Source organism: Paroedura picta, chromosome 15 (genome assembly GCF_049243985.1).
Source record: "Paroedura picta isolate Pp20150507F chromosome 15, Ppicta_v3.0, whole genome shotgun sequence".
Taxonomy (NCBI): Eukaryota; Metazoa; Chordata; class Lepidosauria; order Squamata; family Gekkonidae; genus Paroedura; species Paroedura picta.
The window spans coordinates 10176160-10190133 of NC_135383.1; the positions used below are offsets into that span (position 1 = coordinate 10176160).

Sequence of the window (13974 nt, forward strand, 5' to 3'; positions counted from 1 at the left end):
TCCATGTCACGCCCCCGGAAGTGACATGTCACTGGAAGTGATGTCACCAGCCACACCCTTTACCATCCTTTCACTCCCTCCCCCCACTTTTACTAGGCCCCCATCATGCCACAACCAACTCCCCCTCCCCTTTGAATTTTGCACCCACAGCCTACCCACCAGTCTCTCTGGGCGGAGATGGACAGTTCCTTATTTTGTGGCCAATCCTTTAAGGCAGGAAGGGGAATGCTGCAGATCCCCCTCCAGAATTCTTGTGGACCCCCAGGAGTCTGTGGATCTTTGGTTGGGAATCCCTGCCTTAAAGACCAACAAAATTTGTGGGAATGGATGAGCTTTTATGAGTCGCTTCTGACTTCTTCAGATACCATATTTTGTTAGTCTTAAAGTTGCAAGGTGACACCGGAGCCTTACTCTTTTCTACTGTGACTGCTGCAGACAAACACAACTACCCATCTTGTTCTCATGAAGCGTGTGTCTCAGAATATCACCCGGCAGTTGATCAAGTCTTTGTTGGACTGTGCCCTTCCTCAAACGGCTTCTGCAAACCATTTTCACAACGACTTGGATGCTCTTCCAAACTAAGGCTGAAATTAAGGGTTTTTTTGTTTTTGTGCGTGAAAGACAGATTCTAAATACTGTAAACAAGATTTTCAAGAGGTGTGCTGCAGGCGTCCCTTCAGATCAGCTCCGCTCCAGTCCTGTCTGTTGGTTTATATCCTCCGCTACAGGAGGGCCTGAAACCATTCTAGCTGGAAAAGGGAGAGACGGAGAACTTTGACGGGTAGAGATGGGGGCAGCTGTTGATCCACTTCTGCCCTCTACTCTTCCGCACATTGGAAGCTGGCTGGAACAGCCTGAGTGCTGTATTCCTTCCAGGCCTGCAGTTCTCCTGCACACGATCGATGGAGCCCATGCCTGCGGGAAGCTCTGGCTTGCCTTCCTGGCCTGTGCTCCTGCCAAAGGGGAGCTTCGTCCGAGCCAGGCTGGTTCTGCCCATCAGGGGGTTAAGAGCTGTTTCTCCCAGGATCTGTTTAATTTCTCGCATTTTAGCTGCCAGAGACAGAAAGAGCCATTGGGGATGAGTCATCCAGAGAGAACGCTGAAGCAGCCCTCTTTTCAAGAAGATTGCAGCTGTGGATTCCCAGGCGCACGGAAGGTGAACACAAGGCTGAGTGAAAGACCATCGGGGAGGCTTCCTGCGTAGCGGGAGACAGCATTAGAGAAAGAGACCCTTTCTGCCTCAGGGAGGTTGGGGTGGTGGCGAGAGAGAACGGGCGCTGTTGAAACTTCAAAGTACAGATCTCCCCCTCTCTCTCTCCTAGGGAGGAGGAGTAAACAAGCTTGAGTGCTTGATGTTTTAAAAATTGCATCTGAGTAAATGTGTTGTGGCCCCGTGAGAGAAGAGGAGGGGTATGCAAGGAATGGTCTGCCCTGCTAGGCCTACAGATGCTGCCTACGAACAACCTGCTCTTAGCTGCTGATATTTTTGCCACACAAGTCCCCCTTCCCCTCCTTTATACCCCTGGCCACAGAGCCAGTCCAAGGTGCCAGAACTTGTATGTGGCACTTTGCCTAATATTGTATTAGCCTCGTTAGCTGCCGTATCACACTGTTGGCTCATATTTGAGATATTGGCTGACAGAACTCCTAAGTCCCTTTCATATGTACTAGTATCAAGCCAGGTATTCTTCCTCCCTCCATCTTATAGTTATGCATCACATTTTGATCACCCAAGTGTAACATCTACTGCTTCCCCCTCCCATTAGAGCCATCTATCAAAGCCACCTCCGGACTGCAACTTGGTTCCGAGAGTTAAGCAATACCTGTCTGGTCGAGGCTGACACTGTTGCTCAATTTAATTTTAGTTTAAATCTTATTTTTTTATGTTTTAATTAGTTTAATTATGCGTACGTGTTCTACACCGCCCAGAGCTAGTCCGCTGGGAGAGCGATATAGAAATCAAATTATTGTTGTTGTTATTATTATCATTATCATCATTATTATTATTATGTGGGGGGGGGGGCTCCTCATATGCTCCCTTCAGCTCTGCCTGTGGTCCTTGGTTACGGGAGTAGAATGTTGTGGGTTGCCCAGCAACCGGAGGATGGACTTCCCAACTGTCCTGTGTTTTCTAGAAGCTCCCACCGTCTTTCCTGCACCCAGGCAGAAGGTGTGGTTGAGGCTGCAGTTCTTCCTTCAAGGGTCCCAAAGGTAACTGAACTAAGACAGGCTAACTAAGCTAAGAAAGTCTGCATTGAGGATCCAGTGGGGTTCCCTGAGCTCCCTTTCCTCACTTGTTTAATAACCGGTGGATTGGAGCACAGGGACACCTCAGAGCCATTATGCCACGCCAGACCAGTGGTCCATTGAGTCCAGCATCCTGCCTCCCCCACCTGACAGCTAGGTGCCCCAGAAGGCCCCACACTAGTAAGGCATTAAAGGCAAGAGCCTTCCTGTGTAGTTCACCCCCATCAATTGATATTCATGGGGTCAGGCTTTTCCTTCATGAATCTAAACCTCTTCTAGCAGTCGGTGTCTGTTACCATCGGTGTCTGTTACCATCACTGTATCTTCTGGCAACAACCTCCACATTTTAAGCACTCACTGCACTTCTGGGTAGCAGTGTGTGTGAATGAGATTTTTGCGTACTTGTGTGCTAAAAATGAGTAGGCAGTGTGATGTGGTGGTAAAGAAGGCAAAGGCAATCCTGGGCTGTATCAACAGAGGCATCACATCAAAATCACAAGATGTCATAGTCCCACTGTGATAGAGCCAGTGTGGTGTAGTGGTTAAGAGCAGTGACTTCTAATCTGGCGAGCCGGGTTTGATTCCCCGCTCCTCCACATGCAGCCATCCTTGGCCTCGTCCCAGCCTTGGCCACGTCCCAGCCTCACCTCCCTCACAGGGTGTCTGGCTCCTTCCAGCTCTTCTATGATTCTACCAAGAAGTATTTCCTTTTGTCTGACTGCCCTGAATCTTAGTGTCCTTCAGTTTCACGGAGTTCAAGTATCTGGGGAAAGGGAGGGAAAAGGCCTCTCTGTCAACTCTCTCTATCCCATGCACAGTTGCATGAAACTCTCTCGGGCAGCCAACTTAGTGGCCTCTTTTCTAAACTGAAAAATCCTCGGCTCTTCAGCCTTTCCTCATAGGAAAGGGGCTCCATCCCCTTAATCAGACGTTCAGAGGGGACTTTTCTTAAACAATCAGCAGCTGCAGCCCACCCCTGCAGAACTGAGAAATCTGGGTTCCTTCCAGGGCACGGCCACCCTCTCCTTTATCACAGCCCCCCCCTGTTGCCATGTCCTTCCCCACCTCCAAGCACAGGCAGCTCAATCAGCCCCCCCCCCCCAAAAAAAACGTGTCCTCCTCTCATGCCGTATTAGCTGTGCTCCAGAGGCGCTCTTCTCTGCAGCCTGGCTTGGACTCCCTGCCTGTTTTCTGCCCCAAGATGTTGCTTGGGGCATCTGGGCTGTGCATCAGCCCTGCCCCTCAAACTGCAGGATGCTCCTGAAGGCCGGTGACATTTGCCTGCCATCTGTGCGGGACAAGGCTTCCTGGTGTTCAGGCCCATCTGCTCCCCTTCTTTGCAGAAGTCAAAGCTGCTGGCATCAAGAGCAAAACTGACTTGGACCGACTCTCTGTCTGCAAACAGTTGTCTGGCTCTTGTGTAAATGACACGCTGCCGTCCTCGCCCACAAGCCATCAGCTTGCCTCTGTGTGTATGTTTGTGTGTGAGTGTGTTGGGGGGGGGTGTTCTTGTCCTTTGTAGGGGGAGGCTAGAAGCATCTGCCTTCCACTGGTGTTGGGTGGGTGACCTGGGAAGCAATTTCACTCCGCCATTGCCCAAGGAGCCCAAGGGGAAAGGAAACCTCTCCATACCCCTTTCTTCCGTCATCCGCCTGACCCGTCTGCGTCTGATTGATTCTGTGACTTTTGCTGCCTGAATAGCCCAGGTGCCTCTTAGCTACCAGTGTGCCATGCTTTGTAGGCATGCAGAGAGGGAGCTTTGAGTGAAATGCTCACCGCGCTCCATTGCTTCCTTAAAGGCCCGACTTTTAAAGACAGTAGAAGGCAAATGTACCAAGTGGTTTCTAGACATTGAGGAGATCTCCATCGGTGGAACCTCCACATTCAGGGGCAGCCAGCCTCTGATGACTGGTGCTAGAAGGCAATATCTGAGGAAGCCTGGGCATCTATAAATCTGGACTAGAGGTGGGGTTATTTTTACCGCCATGCTGTTATTTACTGTCTTTGTTATTTTATTGGGGTTTTTAATGGGAGTCTTATTGTATTGGAGGTTTATCATGTAATCTGCCATGAGCTGGTTAGCCGAGAGCGGCAGAAAATAAATCAAATTAATTAATTAAATGTAATAATAAATAAACTGCACTTTGTTTTTTGGCTACTGTGTGACATGGTATGCTGAATTAGGCAGCCCACAGACTGGTCCAATCCAGTGGGGCTGCTCTCATTCAAGTGGGGGAAGAGATTTTAGGGAGTTGTAACTGAGGCCAGGGCCTTTTTGGTGATGGTCCCGCACCTGTGGAATACTCCGCCTGTGTTTTTCCAAGCACATCTAAGTGCCAAATGAAACCTTCATTGTTTGTTCAACTTTTGATTAAGCTTTTGAACCTACTTTTGCTGATTTGGGGGTGGGAGGAGGGTTATTGCCTTTCTGTTTCACTTTGCTTGGTTGGACTTGTTTGGAGTCAATGGGGTGTTATTTCCTTGAGTTTTGAAGATCTGAGCGCTGCCATACGTTAATGGCTGTCCTGATTTTTTTTTCAAGTAGTTATGTTACTTTTTATTTTGTCGCTGTAGATTTTTGAGAAACCGTGGAATGGTCTTTCTGCATGCTCCCTAAAATCGTGGGAGGGCTAGGGTGAGAGTACATTGGTGGCTTTGTTTTATTTAAGAATGTACTTTCAAACGCTCCCCATTCTCTCTCACCTAGAATCTTTATGATCTTATCTCTGTTTCAATAGGACAAAGAGCTACCTCCCACCACCAAGATATAGCTGCTTTTTAAGCATAATGGACACATTGAAAAGTTCCAACAATGGGAGCCCCGACATTATACGTTACTTTGACCTTCTGCATTTTCCCATTTGCTGTTTCTCTGCTTGCATTCTCTTCTCTTTCCTGGCAACCCGTTTCCACTGAGGAGACCTCCGCAGCCATTAAAGAATATTTGCGTTCTCCGTTTCCATCAAGTGCCTCTTCAGATCAAGGCCTTAGTAATAGAGCCACTCGCAGTAGCCAGACAGTAAACTAAACACAGAAATCTTAAATGTAACAAGCCCAGAAGAACCGTAAGTTAGAAGGACAAGAACAAGAAGAGCTGGTTCTTATATGCTGCTTTTCTCTACCCGAAGGAGGCTCAAAGCGGCTGACAATCGCCTGCCCTTTCCTCTCCCCACAACAGACACCCTGTGAGGTGGGTGAGGCTGACAGAGCCCTGATATTACTGAAGGAGAAGAAGAGTTGGTTCTTAGATGCCACTTTTCTCTACCAGGAGTCTCAAAGTGGCTGACAATCGCCTTCCCTTTCCTCTCCCCACAACAGACGCCCTGTGAGGGAGGTGAGGCTGAGAAAGCCCTGTTATTCCTCCTCAGTCAGAACAGCTTTCTCAGTCCTGTGGCCCAAGGTCACCCAGCTGGCTGCATGTGGAAGAGCGGGGAATCAAACCCAGGCTGCATGTGGCGGAGCGGGGAATCAAACCAAGCTGGTTGGGATGCTTGCTGATCTTGAGAGATGTCGTCAGGAAAGGTGGGGCATGTGGGGGAAGAAGGGCACTGGAAGAAATTACTATAAAATAAAAGTGAGGATGCTTCTTAGCTTAAGCTACCTCGCAGGGAGGTTGTTGCAAGAATAAACCGGAGGAGGAAAGGGCAATGCCGTAAGCTGGTTTGGGACCCACCAAGATGGAAAAAGAGGGGTATCCCTATCTTTTGGGGTTAGGCTGCAATTCGTATTGCATCAGCAACCATCTTTTTAAAAAAATTGCACTCGCTGTCCATTTTGCCCTCCGCTGTGGCTGCTGCAGTCGTACCCTGCCCTGTTCCCACAGTGAAGTCTGGGTTTGCCTGGATGCCATGCCGGCCTCAGAAAGGGGAAGCAACTTGCTGCCTGCTCAGCAGGAGCAGATGCCAGCCCAGTTTCTATCACCTAGGGGTAGGCAAGCAAAACAGGGCAGAATACCTCTTGTTTCCGGCATCGTCGAACCGGGCCAGCCTGACGCTCCTGCCGGCTCCTGGGGGCCGGCGTCAGTCTTAATTGGTTCTATTGTCCCGGCCGCCTGGAACGCAGAGACTGGGGAAACGGCGCGCTTTAAAGCCGGAGATGTAAAATAGCATCCTTCGGGCGGAAGCGAGGCCTAAACATTTATCCTAATCAGACGCAGCACTCAATTAGTCGAGGCTTCGTCGGCTTCTCCAGTTTAATTTGAAGGGGCTCGCCGTGCGTCTGGCAGCACTTAAGCGCTGAGTGGACTTTATTTAATGGAGCTGAGCGATGAGCGTTCCCCCGGCCCCTCGCCCGCGAGGCAAGGCAGCGGTAGGGATTGGCTTCCATGACCACCATGTTCCTGGGCCAGGAGCAGATGTGCCTTCCAGCATGACCAGCAGCAGAGGCATTAAGTGGGCTTCCTGGGAGATCTTGGAGCAGCATGGACTTGGCAGAGAGGGTGCTGCAGAGCGGCTGAGCCTTGACGTTTTGTGTTTCGTCCCCCCCCCCGCCCTCAGAAAGCAAAGTGGAGCAAAACCAAAAGAATGCTACTTTGCAAATGTGGATGGCTTTGAAATCGTTTCCCCTAAAAATCTGGGACATTGTAGTTTTAGGAGAGTGTGTGGAGGTTAAGGATGAATTAGCTTCGTTTTTGGGCCGTTGGTTCGGTTAAGAGCAGAAGGCTTTCCCAACCCCAATAACTCAGATCCCATTTTGGCCAGAAGCGCTCGGGACTGAATCTGGAAACTTTTGCACGTGATCCGTCTCTGAGCAAGAGATGCCAACTCCAGCTTGGGAAATTCCTAAAGATTTGGGGGCAGTGCCTTGGGAGGGGAGGAAGCTCAAGGGGCATGTTGTGGGACCCCGTGATGGCATGGTGTCTACCCTTCAAAGCTGCCATTTCCTCTAGGAAGGATTAATAAGCCTAGATACCCATTCTGGCTGATTCGATTTGGATTTCAACTTTATAAGAAGTTTCTTTGAAAGAAACGCACTTTCTTTGTGAATTTTTTGAATAAATTTGTTTATTGGACCGCCATCGATTTTTTTCCTAGCTTGCATCTTGCTTGGACCAATGGTCTTTCTTCGGCCCCACCTGGAGGTCAGCAGTGGTCCTCATCAATGCCAAGTCCCCCCATATTTGCATAGCCTAAGGCTCATATTGCGGCTCTCTGACTCATTCTGCACACATTAGATACTGCACTTTCAATGCACATTAGAAGTAGATTTTCCAGTTCTGCACAGGAAAATCCAGTTGCAAAAGCGCATTGAAAACGCATTTTCCAACGTGTGCGGAATGGGCTTCTTTATCAGACGATGGACGTCTCAGAAGGGTGGTTTCCCGACACCGAGCATGGCAGCGTGCATCGGGTGCCTTCATTCCAATAACACGGCTGTCTCCTCTTCCTTGCAGTGGGACTTCGCAGGTTCAGCAACCAGTGGCACATGCAAGGCATCCTCAGCGACTCCGTGGAGAGCTCGGATGATGAATTCTTCGACGCACGAGGTTCGCAACGCTTCCGTTCTGTTTCCCCGCCGAAGTTAATTGAAAGTAATTTCTCCAGAGGGGTCCTCGCTCTAATGGCGGCTTTGTAGAGAGCGGTTGGCAGCAAGTGCTGCTCTGGCTTTTCATTAGTCGAGTGTCTTTAATTTGCAAATGATTTTGATAATCGCTAACGGGTGTGTGCGTGTGTGATACCAGTTAATAGCGCCGGTGCTGAGGTCTGTAATTCCCCGGAAGCCTCGCTGTCCAAGGAGTCTTGAGATTCAGAGTCCGACTGGGATCTTCTCAGCAGTGGAGAAAAGGAACTTTGAACATGGCTGAGTGTGTGCGTTTTAGAGGCAAGCAGGGAATTTGGGCGCCCTGGCCAGGATGGCCCAGGCTAACCCCGAAATTAAGTGGAGTTGACCCTGATTAGGATGGGAAGACCACCAAGGACGTCCAGGGCTATGACAGAAACACAGGGAGTGACCAGCCACCTCTCTTTTATCTCTTCTCCCGACAACCCTACAGGGTCACCCTGAGCTGGCTGCAACTCAGTGGCAGTTTCCATCGCTAAGGAATTTGGTATTGGGATATCTGTTTACTGCAGCAGAGTTTTTACCAGTCATAAATGGGTGATTCTGAGTGTGGTAATGAAATCTCCCAAGAAGTACAGTGTGTTAGCAGAGCGGATAAGTCATCGATACGCACACGCTGTATTTTAGGTTAAAGGAGGAAAGAAGGTTTATTTCTGGAAGGACATTTCTGATAGAGCAGAAGCAGAGACAGGATAGGTGCTGCCTACATCTCTAGCTCAAGGAGAGAGAGAGATACGGAGAGAAGCTTCCGTGAAGAAAGAGGGAATTGCCCTGAGAGTATCAGTCTAGGGACATACAAAAGGACCACTTAAAAGATAGAAAGGTCCTGAACTCTCTGATCCAGGGATAGTCAAACTGCGGCCCTCCAGATGTCCATGGACTACAATTCCCATGAGCCCCTGCCAGCAGTTGCTGGCAGGGGCTCATGGGCATTGTAGTCCATGGACATCTGGAGGGCCGCAGTTTGACTACCCCTGCTCTGATCTATCTAACAGTCTTCTTGCTGCCCCCTTTGGGGTCTTCTTCTTCCTCTTAACTTTGGACACCAGACATTGCCTACCCCAACACACTGCACCCCCCCCTCAAAAAAAAAACCCAACAACCCCAAAGGTAAAGTTAAATTTATTCAAGTAGATCCAGTTCGTATTCAGTTTGCAGACAAAAGAAGAGAAAGCAGCCTGATCAAGAGTACTTTCCCTATCACCAATAGCCAGCTTGTCACGTGTGTGGGAACATGAGAGAAGACAAAAGAGATAGATGTGAGGGGCCAGAGGGCCATTTCTGGGAGCCAGGGACACCTGTAGAAGGGGCAGCCAGGGGCAGGGGTGGGGTCAAGCCGCAGTGACCCAGCAGGGGCCAGAGGAGAAGCCTTACAAGGCAGGTGGCTGCCCATTGGTCCTGGCAACTGCCACTCCCATAGGCCAGTTCCCCAAGATAGGAACGGGTGAGGTCAGAGGTCCCACCCCCTCCCTCCCAGTCCTTTAAAAGGTGCACGCAGGGAGGAGGGGCCAGACATCGCCAAAGGCAAGCAGGGAGTGGTTACCACTGAGAGTGAGGGATGGAGGAGGGTGCTGTAAAAATCCAGCTCCTTGGTCTTTTCTCAGGTTCTTCCTACAGGGCAATCTCTTGTGAAGGAGCCAGCCCTGGTCTCCAGCCTGATGCTTGAGGCTTTTACTTGGCTTCCCCCCTCTGCATTCCCTTGGCTAACAGACATTTGGGAAGGGGGGGGGGGCTTGGAAATGGTGCCTCTGCAGATTGTTCCGGGCTCCTGTTCCTGAAGAATGGACCCAGCCCTCGCTGTTTCGTCTCTCTCTCTCTCTCTCTCTCTCTCTCTCTCTCTCTCTCTCTCTTTTCCACGACTCTGCTGCAAAATGTGCAGCAGCTATTCTGGGTTTGCTCAGCCAGATCTATAATTTAAAACCTGAGTGACATCTTTGCCGAGACGGAGGCATCACGGCTCTCTCCATAGCAACTTTTGCGTACGCACTGACAGGAGCGGTTGCAATATTTTGATGTTCAAAACGCCCTTTCTTTTTTCTTTTTTTTGGAAAAAAGGAAAATTGTTACAATAGATCAGGGGCCGACAATAATTACATTAATAAAGCCGATGCACGGCATAGGATTCCCCGCGGCCTCGATAGGGACAGTCCTTTGTGCGGCGGTTGGCAAAGCCACGTTTGATCTATCGAGAGCAAAGGGCTCAAGGCGTCAGGCGAAGGATGGTTGCTTAGCTAAACTCCCGATTCTTGTTCTTGGATGCCAGCGTGGGGCTCTTTTAAAGTCTGGGCCGGGCGGGCAAAGAAACCAGCCGTTAAATGGACAGCGTGCTTAAAAGATTTGCACGCAGTTGATGAAATGGCAGATGAAAAGTGAGGCCCTTTCTTACCCTCCAAAATATTCACTGTGTGGCTTTCGGCCACATTCTTTGCTCTCAGTTTTGGTGTGCTTGACAGTGTGCTGCCACGGAGTCGAAAGCCGTGTATTTCAAACAGAAGGGTTTGGGCTTTTATTTGTAGAAAAAGAAGAGTTGGTTCTTATACGCCGCTTTTCTCCACCCAAAGGTGTCTCAAAGTGGCTTACAATTGTCTTCCCTTTCCTCTCCCCACAACAGACACCCTGTGAGGTGGGTGAGGCTGAGAGAGCCCTGATATTACTGAAGAAGAAGAGTTGGTTCTCATATGCCGCTTTTCTATACCTGAAGGAGTCTCAAAGCAGCTTACAGTCGCCTTCCCTTTCCTCTCCCCACAGCAAACACCCTGTGAGGGAGGTGAGCCTGAAAGAGCCCTGATATTACCACTTGGTCAGAGCAGCTTTCTCAGTGCCATGGCAAGCCCAAGGTCACCCAGCTGGCTGCATGTTAAGGAGGAGCGGGGAATCAATCCCGGCTCACCAGATTTAGAAGTTGGCGCTCCTAACCACCACACACATGTACACAGGGAGCTGCCTCATGCAGAGTCAGACCTATGGTCCATTGGTCAACATCGTTTACTCTGACCGGCAGCCATTTCCAGGATCTCGTCTTTCACATCACCTACCACCTTATAGTTTTTGGTAATGAAAATGCTGGGGATTGAATCAGGGCCCTTTTGCCATGGCTGTTTCCCGAAACAGGATGGAAATGGATCCCCTGGCACTAGAAACCAAGCTGCCAAAAATGTTCAAGGAAATCTAGCGAGAAAAACAGTATATAATGAGGCTTACGTCAACTTCCTTCTTCTTTTACGTTGGCAGCATGCTGTGATTTTGCAGTTGACCAGAAAGGGTGAGGAGGGTCTCAGCTGCTGGCTCCTGTGTCCTTTTGTTTATCGCACCCACCCTGGAACAAAATCCTGAAGAGAGAATAGAACAGATTCTTGGCCAGTGGCTTGGTAATGCCTCAGGGGAGAAGGATGGAATCTGCCTGGCTTTTTGTCACCTCTTTTTAAAGCTCCATAAAGCTCTCTTGACAAGACTAGTGCTCTGCTTCCAAATCAAGAGCAGGAGACAAAAACAGGCTAAATAACGTTTCTTTGCAGTCAGCTTGGGCCATTGTGGAAAAAAAACCGTTTCAAAGGAAAAGGGGAATGTTTGATTAATGCAAAAGGGACATGACGTGTTCTGGCCAATAGGTTCTTGTGTCTGCCTCACAACCGCAGTTCTCTGGAGGGGGCGGGGTCACATTTCTCTAGCAATCGGGTAGCATGGTTTGTTGGTAGGGTTGCCAGCCTCCAGCTGGGGCCTAGAAATCTCCTGAAATTGCAATTGATCTACAGGCGACAAAGATCGCTTTCCCTGGAGAAAATGCCTACATTGGAGGTTAAGTGCTTTAGGGTTACAACCTGCTGTTCCTCAGGCTCCCCCCACTCCCAAATCTTCAGGAAGTTCCCAACCCAAATTGGCAACCCTATTTATTGGTGATAGGGAAATGCACTTTTCCACCGAACCGGATAACTATTTGTAGTAAATGGTGAGCTATTCCTTATATAGCAGCATAATAGCTGGATCTTAGGAGGTCTAACCCAGGGTAATCAACCTGTGGTCCGCCAGATGTCCATGGACTACAATTCCCATGAGCCCCTGAGAGCATTTGCTAGCAGGGGCTCATGGGAATTGTAGTCCATGAACATCTGGAGGACCACAGGTTGACTACCCCTGGTCTAACCAATCCCTCAGATGGTTGGGAGAGCTGTTTTGTGTGGTCCTTCCTGGTCAATATCAGTGGCATTAATTTTTTTTCACCAGTGCACAGACCCACTTTCCCTTCACTCTTCCCGGCAACGTATTCAACGAAAAGTACTTAACTGAAGGCCATGCCTCCTTGGCTTTTGGTATGGCTGCCAGAGAAAACAATTTCCCTTTGAAAGGAGCATTTGCTGCTTTAAAAACTTCAGTTCGCTCCATTTATAAACATGCGTCCCCTCCGTTTGATCTTTGCTAAGCGTTCGAATAGAATGGGGAACAAACGGACATCCATATTCATGAGCAACACCGGGAGATAGCAATAATTGTAGCAAGAGGGCCATGTTTTGGAAGAATCGGACTGGTTCATCTATGCAGATTGGCTAAAATGAGGCCACAAATCTTCGCCGCTCTGCCTGGGCGTGCTTCAGTATGCTCCGAAGGCGGGCTTTTATTCCTTTATTTACTTATGGACTTCATTTGCTGCTCACCTTTCTTCTTGAGACCCAAGGCAGATTGCAGGGTTTATGAAGACCACGCAGGAAAAATAGCACCGTGCGCGGTGCGCACAAGGCAATAAAAACCGGCTTACGTGAACGAAAGAGCAGCGAAAGGGAAGAGGTAAAATGCGTCATGCAAATTGCATTCTGCAATTAGAGAACGAAGATCCAGTAAGATGGATTTAATAATCTGAGGATGCTGAACCGCAGGCACTGTGCTGTGTCCAGGAAGGAGGGCCGGCTGCCGAACCACCGCACAAGTCATTAAAATTAAAAGTTTATTGTTGATGCAGAATGATCCTCCCGTGGAGCTCCATTTTACTGCATCTTTATTCCCTCTTTGTAGCTGGCCTCTGGAACAATTTGGTGAAACGCTAGCATTGTAGGAACTTTCCTGTCCTCTGCGAGGAGGCATGTAAAATCCTCTGTGTTGGGCTTCTGGATGCTTCTTTCTATCCAGCCCCTGCACAAATCCAGGTTCGGTCCCTCTTGTGTCTTTGGGCAGCAGGTAGTTTTAGGGTGGCCAAATTGTGGTTCTCCAGTGTCCATGGACTTCAGTTCCCATGAGGCCTTGCCAGCATGGTGCTGGCAGGAACTCATGGGAATTGTAGTCCATGGACACCTAGAGAGCCACCGTTTGGCCACCCCAGTAAGTGTGCTTTGTGGACAGGCAAGGTTGCCAATCTCCAGTTCCTAACTTACTTCCTTCCTTCCTTCCTTCCTTCCTTCCTTCCTTCCTTCCTTCCTTCCTTCCTTCCTTCCATCCCTCCCTCCCTCCCTCCCTCCCTCCCTCCCTCCCTCCCTCTGTATGCATCAGGCATGCTGGACCTATCTTCTGATCAGGACCGCATGGTGTAGGGAAGAAGGAAGGGGGATTAAGACTTCTCCCCCATGTTGCTTCCCAACCTGAAATGTACCCTAGGGAGCCACAGGGGCAAACAGTGGGGCTAAAATGCTCTCTGCATGTTAGAGCAGAGAGCATGGCCCAATCACGAAACATCTGGCAGCATGCCGAAGATCCGACATTCCCTCCCTGGTGTGTGTAAAGTGCTATCGAGTTGCAGCCAAGTGATGGTGACTTTGTAGGGTTTTCAAAGTAAGCCTCAAGTAGAGGCAATTTGCCCTTGCCTGCCCCTGCAAGCACTAACTGGGGCCAGCCTTGCTAGGCTGGATCATCCATCGATCTGTGGACTCTCCAGTTAATGCAGTCAATTAGACCAGGGGTAGTCAACCTGTGGTCCTCCAGATGTGCATGGACTACAATTCCCATGAGCCCCTGCCAGCAAGCGCTGGCAGGAGCTCATGGGAATTGTAGTCCATGCACATCTGGAGGACCACAGGTTGACTACCCCTGAATTAGATGATTTAGAAGGCCCTGACCCTGAAACCCTGGAGAACCATTGTCCTTCTGAACAGGCAGTACTGACCATGGCTACAGCCACACACCTATCGCTGGCTATTCTGCTGCTGTTGCCAACCAGCCCTTATTGGGGAGCACGATTATCCTGTG

The 13974-nt window shown here is 49.6% G+C and overlaps 1 protein-coding gene across 6 annotated transcripts in view; it reads left to right on the forward strand.

The window, feature by feature from the left end:
- Nucleotides 1-13974, forward strand: part of PITPNM3 (PITPNM family member 3) — a 76003-nt gene that overhangs the window by 16885 nt on the left and 45144 nt on the right. For 4 of the 6 annotated variants that reach the window (XR_013226729.1, XM_077311232.1, XM_077311233.1 and 1 more), the window contains exon 2: nucleotides 7640-7732. The exons of 1 other annotated variant lie outside the window; for it this stretch is intronic. Coding sequence is in view for 4 of the 5 variants with exons in the window: in XM_077311232.1 (XP_077167347.1) it covers nucleotides 7640-7732 (93 nt within the window). In the remaining variant the exon portion in view is untranslated. Of the gene's footprint in view, nucleotides 1-2085; nucleotides 2212-7639; nucleotides 7733-13974 lie in introns of those variants that run through there. One more of the 6 variants, XM_077311234.1, reaches the window with a different exon arrangement.